The sequence below is a fragment of the Rhea americana genome, unplaced genomic scaffold (assembly GCF_003343005.1).
Source record: "Rhea americana isolate MKP2758 unplaced genomic scaffold, rheAme1 scaffold_71, whole genome shotgun sequence".
Taxonomy (NCBI): Eukaryota; Metazoa; Chordata; class Aves; order Rheiformes; family Rheidae; genus Rhea; species Rhea americana.
In genome coordinates, this window is record NW_028186879.1 from 4,135,608 (window position 1) to 4,156,989 (window position 21,382).

Here is a 21,382-nt window from a genome sequence, read left to right on the forward strand (position 1 = left end):
TTGCTGTGCTTCTAACTGCTGCCAATTTGATGCTGCTTGACAAAATTTGCAAGTGTTCTTTCTTCAAAGGATTAATAGACTATGAAGGAAGAAGTACTAGCTTTCTTTTCCTTTCCCGTATTAGAGAATTAGAGAGGCCTCTAATTACTGATTGTATCTTGCCTCTGCTGAAGGTCTGAGTTCTGAGCTGGGAAGTGCTGCTGTTTCTGCTGGGTCCATTGAAACATTTCAGCTCCCCACGCTGCAGCAGATCATTTACAATTTATCTGTGTGACATCTTTGCTGGCCCTGCTGGACCCTGCCATCTGAATCTCTAGTCTGAAACAAGGATTGGAAATCTTTAGTAAGGTTACTTTGTGACCCAGTTTGCTTAAGACAAGCTATTTCTACTAGTTATGCACCTACTTTAGGAAGGCACTTTCTAATTGTACTTCCCTATTTCATTATGAGAATATCATAAAGTGCCAAAAACCTTTTTCATGGCATTTCCTATTGCATTACCTTCTCAAAGAAGTAGAAGAGATGGATTAGACTTGTTTTGTGCTTTACAAAGAGCATGTCTGTTTCTTGGTTTATGCTCTGAATTCTTACAAATTACATATAAGTTATATACATGACTAAATATTTAGTCAAGACTCAGTGGCTGTCCATGAATTCTTAAGTCCTTTGACTGATTTTTAAAAAGATAGCGGCATCAGTCCTAAGTATTTATTCTGTTAATGTTAAATAAAACTTTGCTACTCTTCTTGTCATCTTCAGCTTTTCTGTTTATACTTTTGTCAGTATCCCRTATTATAACTTACATAAATAAAACAACTTTGTGATTAGAAAATGGTGCTGTAAAAATATTTTTAAATACTTCCAAAGTGATACCAATTCTCCTATTTATTCAGTTGTCCAGCCAATGTTTTGTTTTTTTTGCCTGTTCCTCCAACCACATTTATAGCTTTGCTGAAAGTCAGGAACTGGAAGTCTTCTGCCTRAAGCATAATTAAGGCCTTAGTAGCTGTTTTTCATCAAGGAATCATTTTGCTAAGCTATGTTGTCTCTAAGTAACTTTTGTGAGTTATCTTACTGATTAAAAGTTGAGAGGACTTGTTAGAGGAGTCCTGCTATAGCAGCCAATCTCCAGTATACATACAGTCATAATTAAAGTTACTTGAAGTTACTAAATGAAGTTCAATTTTTGCCTTGATTTGAAAAGTTGATACCTACAATAATAATCCTTTTCAGAAGACAGGACTGCTTTGCTGTCAGGGTTCTTTATCTTGCTTATAACCCAGGAGTTTTGTTTTTCAGATATGTTACTTCCTTTTGCAACTTACATACTACACATTTATAGGAAGACATGAATAATGAAAACGTACTTCAGTTAAAATCCATTAAGCAACTGGAAGTGCTGGCTTATTTTATGGAATTATGCCTCTTTATTTTGTCCACAGGATTGAGTAGTTGTGTCTCATCATCAGAATTGGCTACCTGTAGTAGTTTCTTGAACATATGCAATCTTAAAATGCTTTCTCCTGGAAGAGAGAGTTGTCTTTTTTTTTCTCTCTCTGTATTTCAAAAATAGTGGAATATGTATACATCTATATGCACGTGGTTTTGCACTTCTCTACCTAATTAAATAGATACAGCTCAGTTCTTTTTTCTTACTAGTAAGAGCTGAAGCTTGGCATCTTGCGGGGGGAGGGGAGCAGCAATGCTCAACAATTTTCCTATGTAGTTAATTAGGCATGGCTGTTGTTGCCTGTATCATTCAAGATTTAATTTAAGACTGTTTTGATTTTGAACATCAGATGAAGAGACAGAACTAAATACTTTGATAGTTTCTAAAAGTCTAGCAAGCATGAAAATTGCACTGACCTTTTTCATTTATTGTTTCAGTTCATCTGAATTTTTCTTGGCTATCCTTACACAGGTTGTGTGACTTACTGCTTCAGCTTTAAGAAGAATATCTGTTAAAGAGTAATGAATATAAGTGTGTTCCTTTGGTTTAGTTTAGGAATAAGTTTTTTTTTGTTTGTTTCTTTCATGTTTTACAGCTTGACAAAGATGATATGGTATATATGGAAGCATATGATAAGTTGCTGGAGTCTTGGCTTACTTTGGTACAAGATGACAAACATTTCCATAAAGGCTTCTTTACCCGACATGCTGTTCAGGTTTTTAATTCTTATATTCAGTGCCATCTAGCTGCTCCTGATGGTACAAGGAACTTGGTAAGCCCTCATTCTAGTGGTTCTTAATAATATGTAGTAACTAAGCCATGTCTTTTGGTGTATACTATTTTATGTTAGCTCAAGGGAGTTAAAATAGAATTATTTATGGTTTTGACTGGAAATGAAAAGCTTGCTGAGTTTGTTGCAAAAAGGTCATTTTTTTCAGTCTGTTTCTCTCATTCTGAAGAGGAAATAAAGGAAATACAGAAGTTGGAAGTCACTTCAAAAAAATCAATTAAAAACAAAGCAATTATTCAAAAATTGGCCTGCATCCTATTGATCCATCCCTGAAGACTGAATGACTAAACTTATGTGGGCTAGTGTCTTCCAGACTGAAAATGCAAGCCTTTTAGTAGGGTTGTTGCCTCTCTTTTCATACATTCTCCTTGAAATATAATTTAATGTCCATTATATTTCAAAATAAGTCATGAATAAATGTCTGAGAAAACGTAGTATGGCTACACACAGGTTAGGAAAAATCTTGCTATCCTGCGTAGCTCTTCTGGATAAAATAGTACATGAATTCCCTATTGAATTTTGAGGTGACTGTTTTGGAGAAAACTTAAAAGTATATGACTTTGTGAGATGAAAACAAGTCTCTTTGCCAGGAGTCTGCATCTTACTAAAACAGATTCTAATATAGAAAGCTGGATGTAAATGCTGAGTGAATGAATTAATTGCATAGATTTGATTCAGTGACTGTATTAAATTAATGATGCTTTGTAGAGATCTCTGCGATACCTCATTCTGAAAAGTCCCATACAAAACCTAATTCTGATATCTTGATATGTAACAGATGGTAATAACGATGCCAACACAGAGAGAAGTATTTCACGAGAGAACTTTGAATTCGTGTCAGGCGGTCTTGACATAACTTGTATATACAGGTTAATTCATGTCATTCTGTGAGATAAGTCATTTATCCCATGGGTAACCTTTTAAAAGCCACAGCTGGCATTTTAGAATGCTTCTTGTTGGATATCAAAGCGGTCGCTGGAACTTGCCGTCTCCGCTCTGCGAGCAGGGACTCGCTCTGCATAAACAGCTGCAACTTTGAAGTTACCAAAAGAGAATGATTTGCTAGGTTAGATAAAGAAAAGATAGGTTAAAAGCACTTTGGATAGGGAATTGTGTGTGGATTCAATTTTCCAGAACCTTTGGAGAAACAATGCAAGACATTAGCATTCTCTGGTGGTTTTATTTTACTTTGTCAGTTGTGGAAACTTTATGATTCTTTAAGATTTTTTTAAAAAACTTTTTTAACATTGATATGTAGTTTCTATGTACAATGGTTGATTGTCTCAAGGAAATGAAGTCTGATTATTATATAGGCAGTTCTACAATGTAGCCAAGATAAGCTTTGAAAAATCAGAGTGTGTGACTTCTGCATTCAGCAAGAAATGAATTTTAAAAACTGTGATTTTTTTAAATTTGCCTTCTGTTTTTCTGCAGTTGTAGCATTTACTTTTTAAAACTTTTTCTCTGTGATCAATGAGTTAAGGAAACTTTAAATGAAAGAGGTAATTTTAATTTCACCATGAAAAACACTACCTCTTTTTGTGATTCATGTAAGATCTCAGAGAACTGGGAAAAATATATGACTACAAGGATAGACAAGGAAAAAGCAAGGAAGTTTCAGTGTTAAAAATGGCTCTTGCCCTGATGTATGTGGTTTGAAATGCGAATGTGTTTCAACGATCTTCTAACCAGTGGGTTTGTAGACCAGCTCTGTGAGCCAGACTCATTCCGTACTTTATATTGTGCCTCCAGCAGTGGATGCTTTTGGCAGAGCTGACTTACACATCCAGTGGTGTGCAAAAGCTGTTTTGCCGTTGTCCAGCCTGTACTTAGCCTTYTTTAACAAGTGTCGATGTTCGTAACTCTTATCCTTAACTCTTTTCACTAACTGTGAATCTTTGGATTTGAGAGAGCTGTGGGAAACAGCAGCAAATACACAATGAACTCATTGTGTGATTTTGCTAATRTGTTTGTGAAATGCTGATTTGAAAATATTTACTGCTCTATTTTAACTGTTCTGTGTCTAATTTAATGTGAGCTTGTTGTCCATTCATGCAAAACAAAAGAAAAAGCTTGAAAGATAACAGTAAAAAGATGTACAAAAATGTGATGATTTTATTTAGAAAGCATAATGTTAACTGGTTACTTCTAATTTTGTTAAAATAACAACAGACCGCCAATGGCGTGGCCTCTCGGGAAGAAGAAGAGATAAGTGAGCTACAGGAGGATGACAGAGACCAGTTYTGCGACCAGCTGGCCAGTGTGGGCATGCTGGGGAGAATCGCTGCAGAGCACTGTATACCTCTTCTGACCAGGTACAGGACAATATCTGTGAATGCGMATGAATAAAGCCACCAAATATGACAGGACTATGCAAAGTTATTTTATTGTTATTTTTCCCCAGTTTATTAGAAGACCGAGTGACAAGGCTCCATGGTCAGTTGCAAAGACATCAGCAACAGTTACTTGCCTCACCAGCATCAGGCTCAATGGACAATAAAGTGCTTGATGACCTGTATGAGGATATTCATTGGCTTATTTTAGTCACAGGTTAGTGAACAGCTTTAAGCAATGCCTATTCTGGTATTCCTGCTGACACTGGAACACCTCATGGAAAAAAAAATCCCAGCAAGTCCACTACTGGCAATTGACCATATATATTTAATCCTTTATGATGCCTTCATCTTATATACTCTAGTCAAAAAAAATCTTTGTCTTCCTTTCATCTGCTGCGAGTACTGTGGTGGTAATATTAAAGRTTAATTAAATCTTTACATGAGGTATGCCCTTGGAAAATGGCTKTGACTGATTTAATTATACATTTTTGAGATGTGTTATTAGTCAACAATTAGTCAATAATTAGTCTATTCATGATCTTTCAGTTGTTATGTCTGGGGGCATGTGACTGTATAGGGGAGTCAGCATGAGATCAGGAGAATGATATTACTCAGGGGTGACAACAAATCTAGCGAGTTCCAGAATCTCTCTATGCTGATGCTCTGTATCCTGGCATCTGGTTACATTTCAGGGAACTTGAATATAGAATCTTTTTTCTTTTTTTTTCTCTTTTTTTTCTGATTTTTAGCTGGAAGTATCTTACAACTGTCAGTAAAGCATACTAATAACTAAAACAATGTCTGTATTTTGTTAAGAGAAGTGTATATGCCCTTATGGAATATGTTGTGGGCTTTTTGAATGTCTGATGTAGTAGTAGTTCTCAGATGTTGACATAAATATGTTTATAATATTTTTATATCACCATGGGATGAAGTTTGTATTTGTAGTTCAGATGGTTATGAGACTAGACATTGAAAACTGTGATTACACCTGGAATTAATATTAATTATCTGGATACCAGCATATTGTACTGTAAAAACTCCTTGCTTCACCTGACCTACAGTTGCTATTCCTTTATTACAGAAAGTSTTTTTGGTGTCTGAAAGCCTGTACAAATCTGAAATGTTAGTAGAACAGAAGTTCTGGGTTAGGTGGACTCAGTGGGGAAGCTGTAAAATCATGACTTTTTTTTATCACAAGACTGAAGGAGAAAAATAGGTGGCTACAAATTGCTGTATAAAATTATTTTTATCCAATTGATGAATCAACTGTAATACTTCTATATCAAGCAAATCTGCTCTTTTTRTTTTTAATTTGGTGGCTTATTTTTCAGTCTTTCTTGTCATTTCAGCTTCTCCTCTACAGAATTACTTTTAAGTATTCAAAATTAGATATACTTGTGTAAACAGCGTTAGTCAGGTTTGTACAAATGTTTGATTCTAGTGCCATGTCTACAGTTAWGGCTTTTGATTAGAGAATCCACTGACATAAATTAACCTAGGGTAGAAATTTGTGATCACTCTTTCTTTTTTAATGTAAGGCTACCTCTTGGCTAATGATACTCAGGGAGAGACTCCGCTAATACCTCCAGAAGTAATGGAATATTCCATTAAGCATTCAGCTGAGGTTGACATCAATACAACGCTTCAGATTCTGGGATCTCCAGGAGAAAAGGCCTCTTCCATCCCAGGGTACAACAGAACGGATTCTGTAATTAGGTAAGAATGCATTGCTCACTGAAGTATGTCAAATGTTTTCTTTTTTCAGAGAGAAACTTGGAGCGTGGGTGGCTTTCTGTGAATTTAAAGAAGTTTTTTATATGTAGTATATAAATAAACATTGAAAATTGAAAAAGAAATATCTCTTTTAACTAGTTTTAGAGCAAGGGAAATAATTTATACAAGTGGTTTTATAATAGACGTATTAAGGCAATGCTGTGAGACAGGTTAAGAAAAGACAGAAAAGGTGAAGCCATTTTCTTAGGGTAAAGAAAGGTAGAATGGCTATAGATAAACTTTCAAGTCGAAGTGATCCAGGGGATCCCCTCGTCAGGAGGACTGAGGGGAAGAATTAGGAGTAAAGCATCAAAACAGTTACAGCCCAGAGTCTAGATGGGGAGGCTAAAATGACTCATGAGCATATAGTCATACTGGAGGACATGATAAGAAGAAGTCTTTGAAATAAATGCAGAAATACTGCTTAAATTAATGAAAACTTGTTTTTAAATGAACACAGGTTCAAAATCTTTAGCTAACATACTGTTGGCTCCGTAATGAGTTCTGCACATACATAGCCTAAGTAAATGATTTCCAAAGCATAAGTGAGCTTGTTTACTTTGGATGTGAGCTGCTACCTCAGTAGCAGCTCAGTTAGTCCTCAGTGGGGGAAAACTGTTGTCACTTCTGTGCATGTATCAATAGTAGCCTGAGGAACAGCATGAAGGATTTGCATTCTCTTTTTGCAAGAAGTTGGTACCCACAAAGGAGTCCTGAGGTTGGAAGATTCAAATTGAGAAGACCATTTTCATTTTTAACTGACATGGAGGGGTCTTCACCCAAGATTAGTTGTGTGCTTACTCTTTGTTCTTCTGCAAGAGGCTAGAAAAATGGCTCTTCATTGACAAAGATGTAAGTCATGGGTTAATACATTTAGAAGTTTGAATACTGTTCATTCATACCAATCCTGTCAGCTACAAGAAGAGCTCAATAGAAATGGAATTTCTTGGTGCAGTGTCTCAGTGGAATAAAATCAGACCTAAGTAGAGAGAGATTTGACGCTCTGAAATTCCTTCAAGAAATAGACCACTGTCAGCTCCTAAATTCATTTAGGGCTATCACATTCTTATCAAATTTATAAATAAGTATGTTATTTGTGACAGAGCACTGGAACAGGTTGCCCAGAGAGGTTGTGGAGTCTCCTTCTCTGAAGATACTCAAAACCTGCCTGGATGCAACCCTGTCTAACATGCTCTAGGTGACCCTGCTGAGCAGGGAGGTTGGACTAGATGATCTCCAGAGGTCCCTTCCAACCTTACTGATTCTATGATTCTGTAAATGTTAATATTTAATACAATATTGTGGACTGATTCTATTCATGCAGTTGTCTGGTGATCATCTATTTCAGACTCTTTGTGGTAATAAAAAAGTGGTCATTTTTATATTTGTTCTTCAGTATGTATCACACTGCAAAAGCTGCATACTTGGTCCAAGCTTTGTAACTAAGGTGGTTGATGCAAGAAAGGGAAGGAACACTTTTCAAAGCAAGCTTTGCAAGCATACCAGGTAGTGATCTGGCTGAAAAATTCCCATTTCTCATTATTCCCATCGTGTCAGAATGCTAGTGAGGATTCTCTTGTTACAATTATTTCACAGTTGAAGATAATCACCTGATCTTTTAATGCATTTTTAGACTTTGTATTTGTCAGTCTGTCCTATCTCTCTCTCTCTCTCTTTCTCCCCCCCTTCCCCTCCCCCCAGCTCTGCATTTACTCCACTGAAGTAGGATGAAATATGTTTTGTTATCTCATTTCTTCTGTTATATTCTATGAAAAATGAGTGTTTGGTACACAGCCCTGTTGCCTCAAAAAAAAAAAAAAAAAACAGTATACAGCGTCTTCATTGTATTTTAAATCTACAGGTTGTTATCTGCTATTTTAAGAGTGTCAGAAGTAGAATCTCGAGCAATAAGGGCAAATCTCACACACCTCCTGAGCCCCCAGATGGGCAAAGATATTGTATGGTTCCTCAAGCGCTGGGCAAAGACATACCTCTTAGTGGACGAAAAGCTGTATGATCAGGTAAGGATATAATTGTGTGAATGAATTGGTGAGTATTAGCAATAATGCTGTCCTATAAATGCAGATGTCAGTGTAGCTATTTTAAGGTTCAGTTACAAGTATTTTTAACATGAAATGTGTTATGATTTATTTTGGAGTTTGTAAGAAAGTGGATTTTTTAAAAAAACTTTCTTTTAAGTAGAAATGTAAGCTGTTAGGGGACCCTACTTGCACATTTTGSTGTAAGCGTGGGTGTTTTTGGTTTTGTTTTTGGTTTGGCCTTTTTGTAGCCATTGGCGTAGCAAAATGGCTTAGCACTCTCCCAGGCTGTTTGCTGATTAAAACTCACCMACCATAGCAATTTTATAAGCTACTCCTCACTATCTATCAGATCTTATAGTTCGGCTCTAATACAGTGATTGTGCCTGATGGATGATGTTTAGTCATGATTCTGAACTGGGTATTTAACACTATTGCAAGGTGATTATATATTGGCTAACGTCATGTTCCTTTCTCTTCTCTCTCGCCATTCTCTTAGGTTCTCGTTGTGTATTAGCATGATTTGTATTATGTGTTCATTGAAAGGGGCGACTTTTTATTGTGTTTGGGTAGCACTAGTCGTGATTAGGCCTCGATCCTGATTTTGCTTTTAGAACTAGCTATGATCCAGCTGGCTCACAGAGGCCGCTCATCCCGAGGAGGTCCTGCTGACTGCTAACTTTTGAGAAAGAAGCCTCCTCTCCTTCATTTCTACTGCTGAAGCAGCTAAGAATAGTAATGCTTCAGGAAGCCTTTTCTTAACAAAATTAAGGATGCCAAAGGCTTGTGATTACTTTGAAACATGTTATTCAGCTTCTACTTAAAGCAGAGCAAAGAATTTGTAAGGGTACCATTTGGGGAAGAATTGGAGAGCACCTAAGAATATGAAAATGAAATAAGAAAAACAATGCAAAGTGAAAAAAGAGTATCTAGGGAAAGTACACATTTAATTTGTGTTTAGTGTTGGCATGTGAGTGTGATTGTACACCTCTATTTAAATCCTGTGCTTAGACATGAAAACACTATGAGCTTAAAGCTAGGAATGCTCGTCGTATGCTGACATGAAGCCTCTGCAAAATTATTAAAAATCCTTGGATTTCACTCTTAAACTTCTTTTAAAGATGGGAGAACATTCATTTTCAAGAAAGTCTATGTTAATGTGCCAGGACCAGTATGTGCCATCTTTCCAAAAAGATACATGGATTGAAGGAACAATGTAGAAAAGATTCTCTGTGGTTGAAATAAGTTCTTACAARACTGAACTCGGGGATTAAGAGCTAGGTTCTAATTCTAATTTCTAAAATTTCTACTATTTTCTAATGATTTTTATTATTTAATTTTGAGGAATTTCTTCTTAAATTCATGGAAACGTTTTTGGGAGATGAGTTTGGGATCTTTTAATTTTTAAAGCTTTTAAACTTTCCTTAGCATTAAAAGCTAGACATACTCAAATTGTAATGAGATTTAAACTTTTCTTTCTTTKGGGTTTTGTGCTTAAAATTGAAAGAGAAATTTGGCAAAGATTTTCTATTCTAGGTACTCTTTGCCTTTGTCTGTGTAACTTTTACGTATTTTAAATAGGGACGTGACAGCCTGAAAAGAATTTGCTGACTGATTACCGTACACTTTTGAGTTCTGGCTTTTGTAAAAACTCACTCATCTTAATGCTTTTCTTATAGATAAGTCTGCCATTTAGTACAGCATTTGGTGCTGATACAGAGGGTTCCCAATGGATTGTGGGTTACCTTTTAGAAAAAGTGATCAGTAACCTGGCAGTGTGGAGTTCAGAGCAGGACCTTGCAAATGATACTGTACAACTGCTAGTAACATTAGTGGAAAGGAGAGAGCGGTAAGTTGCTATACCTCTGGAAGTCAAAAAAAAAAAAATCTTTTGCTTCCTTTAAATTTTTTTTTGGCCAAAGTAATCCAGATCTGGGGCATTTCATATTCATGTCTCTAAGTCAAATGACATTAGTAACCTACCATAAATGGGGGGAAAAAATGATGTGACAAAGTGAGGAGTGAGACCTAGATTTGACAAAATGTAACCTAATTTATATTATTGTTTAGAAGTGCACTCTCCTTCCCCTACCTTTGTGCCTCTTAAACAGTGAGAAAGGAAAACCCTCCTGGTCTCCACTCTTATTGCAAGGGTTTTTGTGTTGTTGCTTATTTGTGCTGAACAAGTTGTTCAAGATTGAAAAATCAAATACCACAATAAGCCAGTGTAAGATTTGTGTTGTAAATGTTTAAAACAATCTAAAATTTTGCAGATTCAGGCAAATTTCAAAGTTTTTTTTGGTATTAGAAATTGTGAAGCAGGAAATTCTTGAATGTCTTACTTCTGTGAATTGACATGCAATTAAACAAGTAAACATGGATTCAGAAGACTCTTCTGAAGCTCGAGGAATTAAATGCTTAAGGGATTCTCCTTAAAAAAAAAAATCAAACCCACAGGAGCTACTTTAGGAATAAACTGCTTCCTTTTTCATCACATAATGAAACTAAGCTTTTAATCCATATAGTATGTCTTTTAACTGTGTGTTTGTATTTGTGTTAAAATAGACTATTTCCCTCTTCTCCCAAATGAATTGAGCCACTTTATGGGTATATATTTTAGAAATCTTAGAGGTGACATGTTAATCAGATGAAAGTCAAAAGATGATTTAGTCTTAGAGGGATTAAAATAAAAAATTGGCAACTGCTAGCAGTCTGATGTCTGCTCATACAATTTTGTGAAGCCTTTTCTTTAATTAAACTGTTTTTTCCTCCCTTCTAGGGCAAACTTAGTTATTCAGTGTGAAAACTGGTGGAATTTAGCTAAACAGTTTGCAAGGCGAAGTCCTCCTCTTCACTATTTGTCCAGCTCTGTGCAGAGAACACTAATGAAAGCTTTAGTTTTAGGAGGTTTTGCTCATATGGACACAGAAACAAAACAACAATACTGGACAGAGGTAAGCYGTTTAATACTCGTATTACTTTTATTTTAGCAAGTGATACAACTGAATTTTTAAGTCAATTCAGGGAATTTTACAATGACATAAAGTCAACTCTTACAGAATCTTTTGATTGTTGAACATCTAATACTGATTATTTTTTATGATTCTTTGGAGGCCAACAATTGCATGGCACTAATAAGCTGCCAAAAATTATTTCTAAAACATCATTACTTAAACAGAAGGAATCATGAAACAGCTAGTATAGCAGTATGTTTAAAAGAGACTACTATAAAAGTTTAAGAATTTTCCTTCATCTGTCTCATCTCTTCCATTTTTTTAATTGGGAGATGTTATTAAATTATTTGGGCTCAATGATAATGACAGTAATTTAAAAAAAAACAAACATTTCTCTCTTCCCCTCCCCAAACCTCATATGGAGAATAACCGAGCTCCTTGACCAGCTGTTTCATGTCTTGATGCCCTTAAAGCTCAGGTATCTGTTACCAGGAAGGCTGGTGCTCAAAAGTAGCTGAAATGTGGTCAGGAAGCATCACATAAATTTATAATGCATTGGTCTTCTGAGAGAAACTTAATCACTTTTATTAGCAAATGTGTGAAATTAGTGATTGAAGGTAAGATTACAAGCACTGAAAGTAATTGGGAGAAGTATTTATCTATTGTATGGAAATTTCCAAATTGGTTCAGATTACAAACACAACTGCATAGGCTGGTTAGTAGAGGAAAAATTATAAGAGAGATTGCACTGTGCAGAGTCGTAATATGACAAAGATTATTGTGTACGTGAATTAAGATTTTCATTGATGACCTGTAAGAATTCTTTGGGTGCTAACACTGAATTTAGAAAAGAATTAAATAATGGGAGTCAGGAAAGTCATTGTCATTTGCATAAACACTACAAAGTAACATAGAACACTTACGTAGGTGCTGATTTTGAAACCAGCCTGCAGGTGATGATCATTAGTATCACTAGCGCTTCAATTTACACTAATGTGATACAAAATAATGTAAGTGAGCCAATGCAGATGGGAACTGATTGATTCTTGTACTTTTGTGCCAAAAGCAACTTATGAATTTGCTGAATTACTTAAAGCTCCAATCTCATTCATGTAATACTCTGCTTATCTCAGTGTGACTTGTCTAATAATCTTTTTAAGGTTCTTCAGCCACTTCAGCAGCGATTCTTGAATGTGATAAACCAAGAAAACTTTCAGCAGATCTGTCAAGAGGAGGAAGTGAAACAGGAAATTACTGCTACATTGGAAGCACTCTGTGGCATTGCTGAGGCTACCCAGATTGATAATGTAGCAATTCTCTTTAATTTCCTAATGGACTTCCTTAATAATTGCATTGGGTTAATGGAAGTATACAAAAACACACCAGAGACTGTTAATCTCATAATAGAAGTCTTTGTTGAAGTTGCACATAAACAAATTTGCTATCTTGGAGAGGTAAATACAACCAAAAGGAGGAGGAGGGGAAGAGTGTGTGTGTATGCGTGCGTGTGTGTACAGTACTATCCTTTAAACAAACTGTAGTGATGTTTTAGATTCTGTGCAGTAAAAAAATGCTATATGGATATGTTTTTTAGAGGAATTCCTTTCTTTAAAAACGTGCTTTCCCAAGGTTAAAAGCAGGATATCTAGATTATTCTTAGACCAATAAACTTAACCATAATAGCATTAGTCTAACTCTGTGCATGGGTGGCAGGAGTGTAGACCATGTTAAATGCTTTTTTGAGGACTTGCCAAAGAAAATTACACCATTGTTTTATGTGATAAATGCATACTATAGAGACACTGGCGTGGTCCTAAACATGGTATAATGTTTATCAAAAAATTATCAAGTAAAATGAGTCAGTGCAGTGCACTTTGGTCTTTGCACTGTTGGCTAATTTTGCTTTCACATCTAGAAAAATTTCTGCCTACTCCAAACTGTGTATGGACTTAACAGTGAATTATGGCTTCAAAATTTGATAGCAGAGATGAGTCCATTAGAGATTATATTAGCAATTAATCTTTTTGTTAAGACTGCGGAATTGATAAAAACTAGTGTTTTAATCAGGAGCATGCCAATACATGGCTGTTAAGGGTTCTTAATACTTAAGGCAGCAGTTTCCATGATGATTGTGTGTGCAGTTRCTATGAAAAATGGATAGTATAACTGAAATGAAAAACCTTGAGGTATCATTGACCACGTAAGACCATCTTAAAACAAAGTATGTCATTTTTAGCATGTAGAGTTTTTCTCATTATTTAATTTTTTTTTTTTTTAAGGCCAAAGCCATGAACTTGTATGAGGCCTGCCTAACTTTGCTCCAGGTATATTCCAAGAATAATTTAGGTCGACAACGAATAGATGTTACAGCAGAAGAAGACCAGTACCAGGATCTCCTTCTAATTATGGAGCTTCTCACTAATCTTCTATCAAAAGAATTCATAGATTTCAGTGATACAGGTATGAAGCAACAGGGCACTGATGAACTGTAACTTGTGTTTTAAACATTAAAAACTGCTAGGGGTCATGTGTTTAATTCAGGCAAAGTAAAAATTGAAATTTTGATCAGGATATGAAAATTACTATTTAATGTTCTGGTAGCAAAGGAAACCCTTTACACAGTATGGCCCATCTTTTCGCATTCTGGAATAATTATTGTTCTCATAAAATATGCTGGGCATAGATGAAACAGCATGAAATCTGAAGGCTGCAAGTCTGGACATATAATAGCAGAAGTTGAGTATTAAAAAAATATATAGATGTTAGAAGAAGAAATGACTGCAAGAAGAGGGACAGATTATCTTAGAAAGTCCAAATTTTGTGAAATGCTGAGCTATTAAAATTATAGTGTTGATTTTTTTTTTTTTTTTGTATTCCTTATACAGAACATGCTTTATGGCATGCCGTTATGATTTGAGTTTGAGGTTTTTCTGTATTCCAGATTGCTAATTTTTTCCATATCACTGCCACTTAAAATTACATTAGTTCTGAATATGATCTGCCAACAGTAACTTAGCCATACTGCATTGCTTTTGAATGAGTTAAAACAGGTTTGCATGATTCAGATCGTACCATGTCCTGTACTGTTGCACAGAAAACATAATCAATAACAAACTCAATCTGCCTGGATTGTTTTGATATTCTTCACTGCTGCTCTGAGTTACTTCTTGAAAGAGACAGAACTTTGTACTCAAATCCAGTGTATCCATCTAGTTTTCTGTTGCACATGCACAGCACAGCAATACCAGAACCAGATTTAAACTTTGTCCATTGAATGGACCACTTGATACTATGTACTCTTACTCTTTGAGCTCAGGTATTGCATGTTAGTTGCTTGGAAAACACTGTAAAGATACTTATCATGAAATAGGAATGTGAATACTGCCTAAATGTAATACGCAGATATCAAATGTATTGAAACTTACCTGGATACTATTGCAGGCTTAATACAGGAATTATAAAAGTAAGGTAACTGCCAATTGATGGGAAATACAAGTCTTGTCAAGTTTTACCATATGGTATTTTCTTCAATAACTCCACCAGTTTTTTCTCCATGCGTTTTAAACTGTTGCACACACTTAGTGTAAAAATGCAATAGTATTTTGCTCACTATCTGTTTATGCACACAGTCATGAAGCAGCTTTCACTAGACACAAATACAGATTTCTGTAGTGAAAGGGAGCTCTTGGAAGTGTCTGAAGTGTTCTGGTTTAGCATGCCATCTGGTTTACGTGATTATGAAGTGAATATAAATATAAAGTGATGTGGCATCTCCTTCTCACTAAGTTTCTATTTTAATACAGTGCCTCATATTTTTGCTCAATTGGAAAGAGAAGATTAGTCCTATTTTTAAAAATGTCTTCATTAAAGAAATTTGACTCTTCCTTCAACATGTTTGATCCTCTTTTTATATAAAAACATTTTGTCTGTTCTATAGATGAAGTATTTAGAGGACACGAGCCTGGGCAAGCTACAAATAGATCTGTATCAGCAGCAGATGTTGTCTTATATGGTGTTAATCTAGTTCTGCCTCTAATGTCCCAGGATCTGCTGAAGGTAAGTGTAGTTATAATATGTAGTTGTTAAAACAAAAAAGGGCTATAGTAATAAATTTCCAAAAAATAGGTTCTAAATTGCATTCCACTTCCATCATTTGAATGGGTTTTCTAGGATTTATTTTAAATGCAAGTGATTGTTCCCAAGTTCTAGATACTGTTTGAAAAAGAAGACTATGTATATGAAAATGTGTATAAGAAGGGCCTAAACAAACAAACTTTGTTTCTCTGTGAGTGAGTTTGGGGAGAGTAACAATTAGGCAAAACAGAAATATGATCTAGGGTATACTTTTTCTGATAGTGTCAAAAACTTGATAGGAAGCATTAACAGTGATCATTAGCCAAAAAAGTTTGGGAGCTGTTGACCTACTGTTTTATTTTGATAAGGTGGTCATAAAATTATTCATATTCCATGAGATCCTGATTCTGTTCTGTAGCTACTGAGTGATACATGGCAGTATCTTTTCAGTAGGAAAATAGTAAATCTTGAATTATTTTTGCATTATTGTAGGCTTTCACATCATCTACATGTGCAGTTTATCTGTAGAACAGGAAAAAAAAAAGACAATTGCCAGTATTTCACTGGGTGGTACTGTGTTAATTAATGTTTTACTTTGAATCTGGAATCCCCTTTTGAAGTGCATCTCAGTTGTCCCCTCTTAACATGCTTTAGTTCTCATCTGGTAGCGCTCGCAGAGCATGAGAACCACATCCACTTGGGCTATAACTAAGTCAGACAAGGTGCTCTGGGAGCACTCCTAATTGCTGTAAAAGCTAATGAGGCTTTCGCTCCACAGCACAAGACTTGCTCATCTCTGAAGTAAAACTCTACCAATGTGTACAGATGCATTCTGGGCTCCCACCAGCAGCTTTCTTGCTTTGCAAATCTGCTTCTTTTGCACCACATCACTTGCTAATATAGTTATAGCTACTGATGACTCTGAAGTTGTCTATCATAACTATCTTTTCTTTTTCAGGAGAAAGCATCAGTCCTGTCTCTTTGTGCAGCTGGAAATAATGTCTGGATAGAGCTACTTAATTCTAAAATGACCATGTTTTTCTTTTGACAGTTTCCATCCCTGTGTAATCAATATTACAAATTAATCACTTTCATCTGTGAGATATTCCCTGAGAAAATTCCACAGCTTCCAGAGGACCTCTTTAAGAGCCTAATGTACTCACTGGAGTTAGGGATGTCATCGTATCCTTTGTAGAGCGTGGGAGTGTTTAAATACTTAATTTGGTTTTCACGAAAACGCATTGGAATTCTAATTTCTTCCTTTGTCTTTTATCATTTTATGTATATTTTTCATGTGTATATATAATTACGTATTTGTAATCAGCTTTTAGCCTCTGCTTTCCATCGGTGATTGAGAGCTTCACTGTAATGTCTTCTGAGATTCTGGCATTAGCTGAATTTCCTCTGACTCGTGTTGCTTGAATGCAGTGTTTAAGTGGTTTAGTGTGTAAGTTTTTTCTGGCAGCCATTCCTGCCTCCTCCATTACTTCACTTCAGAGTGTGTAACTTCATAAGCCTTCAGCTGGTATCCAAAAGCCATTCCTGAATTAGTTTCTCAGCTGGTAATGCAAAACACTGCTGCTGTTCCATTGGGCTGGCTCCAGAGCATTTCCTGTCAGGTTGCCAATGGGCTCTCCCTCTTATAATGGGAGCACCATTTTCACTAATCTGCGGCACGTGTCAGAAACAGATGAGCTTGACCAGAAGGGACTCTTTCTGAAAATGTTATGTCAGAGAGGGTTATATTACCTTAGGGTGTGGAGCTAATAAAAGAAGGCAGTAAAGTTGCAATAGAGTCTGTTTGTATTATTTATTATTTTTTATTATTATATACAATATATTATTATGATTATTATTAGCCGTGCTGTAGTAAAAAGAAATCTTGGAGCATATAAGCATTTGAAATATTTTTGAATGACAGCACTGAGAAGTTTTATTGCAATTTCAAGGCAAATCTGACTTTGATTCTTTAACGCTTGTTATCAGAATGAGTTCTGAGGTTTGCCAGCTCTGCCTGGAGGCTGTAACACCATTAGCAGAGCAGTGTGCAAAAGCACAAGAAACAGATTCAACCCTCTTTCTAGCAACAAGGCACTTTCTCAAGGTAAGTTATCTAACTATTTGTTTTTTTTGCTTATAGGTAGTGTCAAGAGACCAAACGGTGATCACATTTTACTAGATTAATCGCTGTCATACAAAAATAGTAAGGAATAGCCCCTCACTTAAAGAACTGGCAGGAGAACTTTTAAGGAGAAAGAAGACATGGAYTAGAGAGACTGGACTAGAGTACAAAGGAGGATAGAAGCACAGAGGGAGGAAGTCACTTGTCACCAATCAACAAGAGACCTCTGCTTCTCAGAGTGCAGTGTATTTTCCTGTGCTCTGTACAGGAGTTCTAGAATGAAGGTGATCAACAACTTTAGCAGTTACATTTACTGTGAAAGCTGTGAAATAGAAGGTACCAGAATTGTGTGAACTGAAGGCTTGGTAGGGTACTAAAACAAGAGCCAGGAGAAAGCGTAGTAAAATTGAATAAATGAGAGCATTTTCTTCCTTTATTCATCAGACAAATTATGCCTTTTCTTAATCTAGTGTCATATTTGGTATTTTTCTTTTAGGACCATCCATTCCACCTCACTGAATTTTGGAGTGAACTAATAGCAGTCAGGTTCATGCTAATCAGGAATAAATTTACCAGGGAACTTCTRTGCTTGTCTCCTGATTCAGTAAAGATTTCAGTTTTGCTTAAGGTGGCATAATCTTTTCTTGCCAAACTGACATCCAGACTACTGGGGGACTGCTCATTAAGAGCTCACATCAGCTAAGCTGAGAGAATGAGAAACACCTTAAAATCGTTTCACTTATCTTTGTTTCTTCCAAGTTAACATAGCTTTCTCCCTTTTCCCTAAATTTCTACTTAAATTTTAGTATCAGTCTTATTAATCTGTTCCATATTTGGCTTTCTGTGAGCTGTGGGAATCTCCAGAACTTGAGGAACAAGTTTCCTGTTTTATTCTGGAAAATTCATTCTTTCTCTGAGTTATCAGCAGCTTTGGGAGAAAAATGCAAGAGATGCTGTTTTTCTGAAAACACACATAAATCAATAGCAGCTTTCAATGCTTAGAGATGTGAATTTGTGCCATTAAGCTAAGACACAGCTTCTAAATGAACTTAGTTTCCAATTACTGGTACCTAAAATTAAAAAAAACTTGGATGTTTGTAAATACAAGTTCTTCGTTACTATCAGAAGTGAAGATTAAGTTCAACAGCTGTTGTTAGTAAAGCAGAAAAGTTAAGCCTACATCTCAGAATTCTCCTGTAACTACTCTTGTTTTATGATTTCAGATGGTCTTTGATATGCTGGTACTTCAGAAGCACAATACAGAAATGACAACTGCAGCAGGTGAAGCATTCTACACATTAGTGTGTTTGCATCAGGTATGGCATTTAGACACTTGAAAACCACTTGTTTGTTAACAGACAATGGTTATTGTGCATCTGGCTGAAATTACAGAATCATTCCAGTTGAAAAGGACCTCAGGAGGTCTGTAGTCCAACCTCTTGCCCAAAGTAGGGTCCACACTGAATCTAGATCATGTTGCTTAGGGCTTTTTTTCCAACCTGATCTTGAAAACCTCCAAGATGGATATTCCAGAGCCTTTCTGAGCAGCATGTTGAATGCTTAATGATCCTCGTAAGTCATGTGCTTCAGGCCTCTGATCATCTTGGTGGCTGGAATCATTCAAGTTCATCAGAATCTTTCATATGTTAGGAAGCCCAAAACTGGACACAGTATTGCATGTGTAGTCTAATAAGTGCTGTGTAAAGAGATATAATCACTTTCTTTGATCTACAGGCTACATTCCTCCAAATACAGCCCAGTATGCTGTTAGTGTTCATTGCAGGTAGGGCATACTGCTGACTTACGTTTAGCTTGCTGTCCAAGGACCCTCAGGTCTCATTTATTTATTTACTTATTTATTTATTTATTTATTTATTTATTTATTTATTTTAAGCAGAACTTCTCCCCAGCCAGTCGCTTCCCAGTCTATATTGTTGCAGGGGGCTAGACTCTTCCAGCTGCAGGACTTTGCCTTTTTTTTTTTTTTTTTTTTTTTTTTTTTTTTTTTTTTTTTTTTTTTTTTTTTTTTTTTTTTTTTTTTTTTTTTTTTTTTTTTTTTGAGTTTCATGAAGTTCCTGTCAGCCCATCCCTCCAGCCTGTCTAGATCTCTGAATGCATCAACTGTATTCCCCTCCCCACTCTGCAGTGTGCTTTCATCCATAGATGAGGGGAGTGCATTTCCTCTCTTCCTCCAAATCACTGATAAAGTACTGTACAGGATAGGTCCTAGGATAGACCCCTGAGCTCCACTTGTAACCAGCTTCCAGGCAGAATGCAAACCATTAACCACACATTTTTGATCCTGATGATACAGTCAGTTTTTCACCCATGTAATTAGACCACCTATCTAAACCATAGTGTCCCAGATCAGAGATGCTCTGGGTGACTTAAAAGCCTTACAAAAATCAAGGAAGACAACACCCACTGCTCTCCTGTCATCTGCAGATGTACTCATTTCATCGTAGAAGACAATCAGGTTGGTTAGGTGTGATTTATCCATGGTATGCCCATGCTGACTGTTCCAGATCACCTTCTCCTTCATGTGCTCAGAAGTGGCTCTCAGGAAGACTTGCTTCATGATCTTTCAGGGCCTGAAGCGGGGCTTAGCAGCCCACAGTTTCTTGTGTCATCCGTCTTTCCCTCTTTTTGAAGAGGGGTGCAATGTTTGCTTTTGTCCAGTGCTGGGGACTTTCCCCAGTCTCCCCAATCTTTCAGAGATGATAGGGAACAGACTTGCATTGATATCAGCCAATATCATCCAAAGGCGCAGCTCAATTCCATTGAGTCTTACGGACTTATATGGGTCAAAATTTCTCAAGAGATCCCTGAGTCAATCCTCTTTCCTACTAGTAGTTCCTCTCTTCCTTGAACTCTATCTGTAGTCACAAAGGCCTGAGAGAACCTGTCAGTGAAGATCATGGCAAACAAAGCTTTGAGTGGTTCAATCTTATCTGTCTGCTGTCAATAAATCACCTGCCTTATTCAGCAACATTTTCCTTTTTATTCTTTTACCATTAACATACTGGTAGAAACTCTTCTTGATGTCCCTTGCCAGTTTCAGCTTTACCTGAACTTTGCTTTTCTATCATCATTCCTATGTGCCCAGGCAGTGTTTCTGTATTCCTCCTTTGTAGCTTGCCCTTGCTTTTAATTTCTGTATGTGTCCTGCTTGCACTGGAATGCCATTATGGTCTCCTCGTTTAGCCAGGTCGATTGCCCAACCTGTAGAAGACCTCCAGTAATTTGAGCTGCCCTTTCACATAAGGGGTATTCCCCCATCCTCTTCCCTGCCTGTCTTTCCAAAAGAGCACTCTCCATCCATCAAAGCACTCCARTCATACCAGCTGTGCCACCATGCCTCAGTTATTGCAGTGATGTCAGTTCTGTTTCTGTGCCTAGAGCTCTAGCTCTTCCTGTTTCCAAGGCTGAATGCATTTGTGCACAGGATTTTGAGGTTGGCCTCCTTTTGGTCTGTTTTGCCCCCTCTCCCCCAAGCACTCTTGCACCCATCGCTCTGCCCAGTGTTCTTACTACACCTGGTCTCTGTCTGCTCACTCAAGTGCAAGCTGCTGCCACCATCCCCCAACATAGCTAGTTTAAATCTGTTCTCAGATTGGCAAGCCTATTGACAAAGGTGTTCTTAAAGCACTTTGTCAAATGCATCCTCTCTCTTCTTAGCTGCCCTCATCCCTCAAAGGACCCATGGTCGTGAAGARCAGAGCTCCTTGTGACAGCAGTCACTGGAGTCAACTTCAGAATGTGTCCACTACTCCCCAAGGTTTTCACCTCCCTCAGTAGAACTGAGGATTGCCACCTGGCGCTTGTGTCCTTCACCTTTGCT

The 21,382-nt window shown here is 36.7% G+C and overlaps 1 protein-coding gene across 1 annotated transcript in view; it reads left to right on the plus strand.

Moving 5' to 3' along the window:
• The window catches only part of XPO4 (exportin 4), a 63,838-nt gene that overhangs the window by 34,987 nt on the left and 7,469 nt on the right, over positions 1-21,382 (plus strand). Inside the window, exons 9-21 of the mRNA XM_085321825.1 lie at positions 2,046-2,222; positions 4,413-4,555; positions 4,645-4,790; positions 6,118-6,295; positions 8,214-8,373; positions 10,071-10,240; positions 11,171-11,345; positions 12,506-12,799; positions 13,625-13,805; positions 15,283-15,401; positions 16,471-16,601; positions 17,406-17,523; positions 18,765-18,857. Coding sequence (XP_085177951.1) covers positions 2,046-2,222; positions 4,413-4,555; positions 4,645-4,790; positions 6,118-6,295; positions 8,214-8,373; positions 10,071-10,240; positions 11,171-11,345; positions 12,506-12,799; positions 13,625-13,805; positions 15,283-15,401; positions 16,471-16,601; positions 17,406-17,523; positions 18,765-18,857 — 2,085 coding nt within the window. The remainder of the gene's footprint in view (positions 1-2,045; positions 2,223-4,412; positions 4,556-4,644; positions 4,791-6,117; positions 6,296-8,213; positions 8,374-10,070; positions 10,241-11,170; positions 11,346-12,505; positions 12,800-13,624; positions 13,806-15,282; positions 15,402-16,470; positions 16,602-17,405; positions 17,524-18,764; positions 18,858-21,382) is intronic.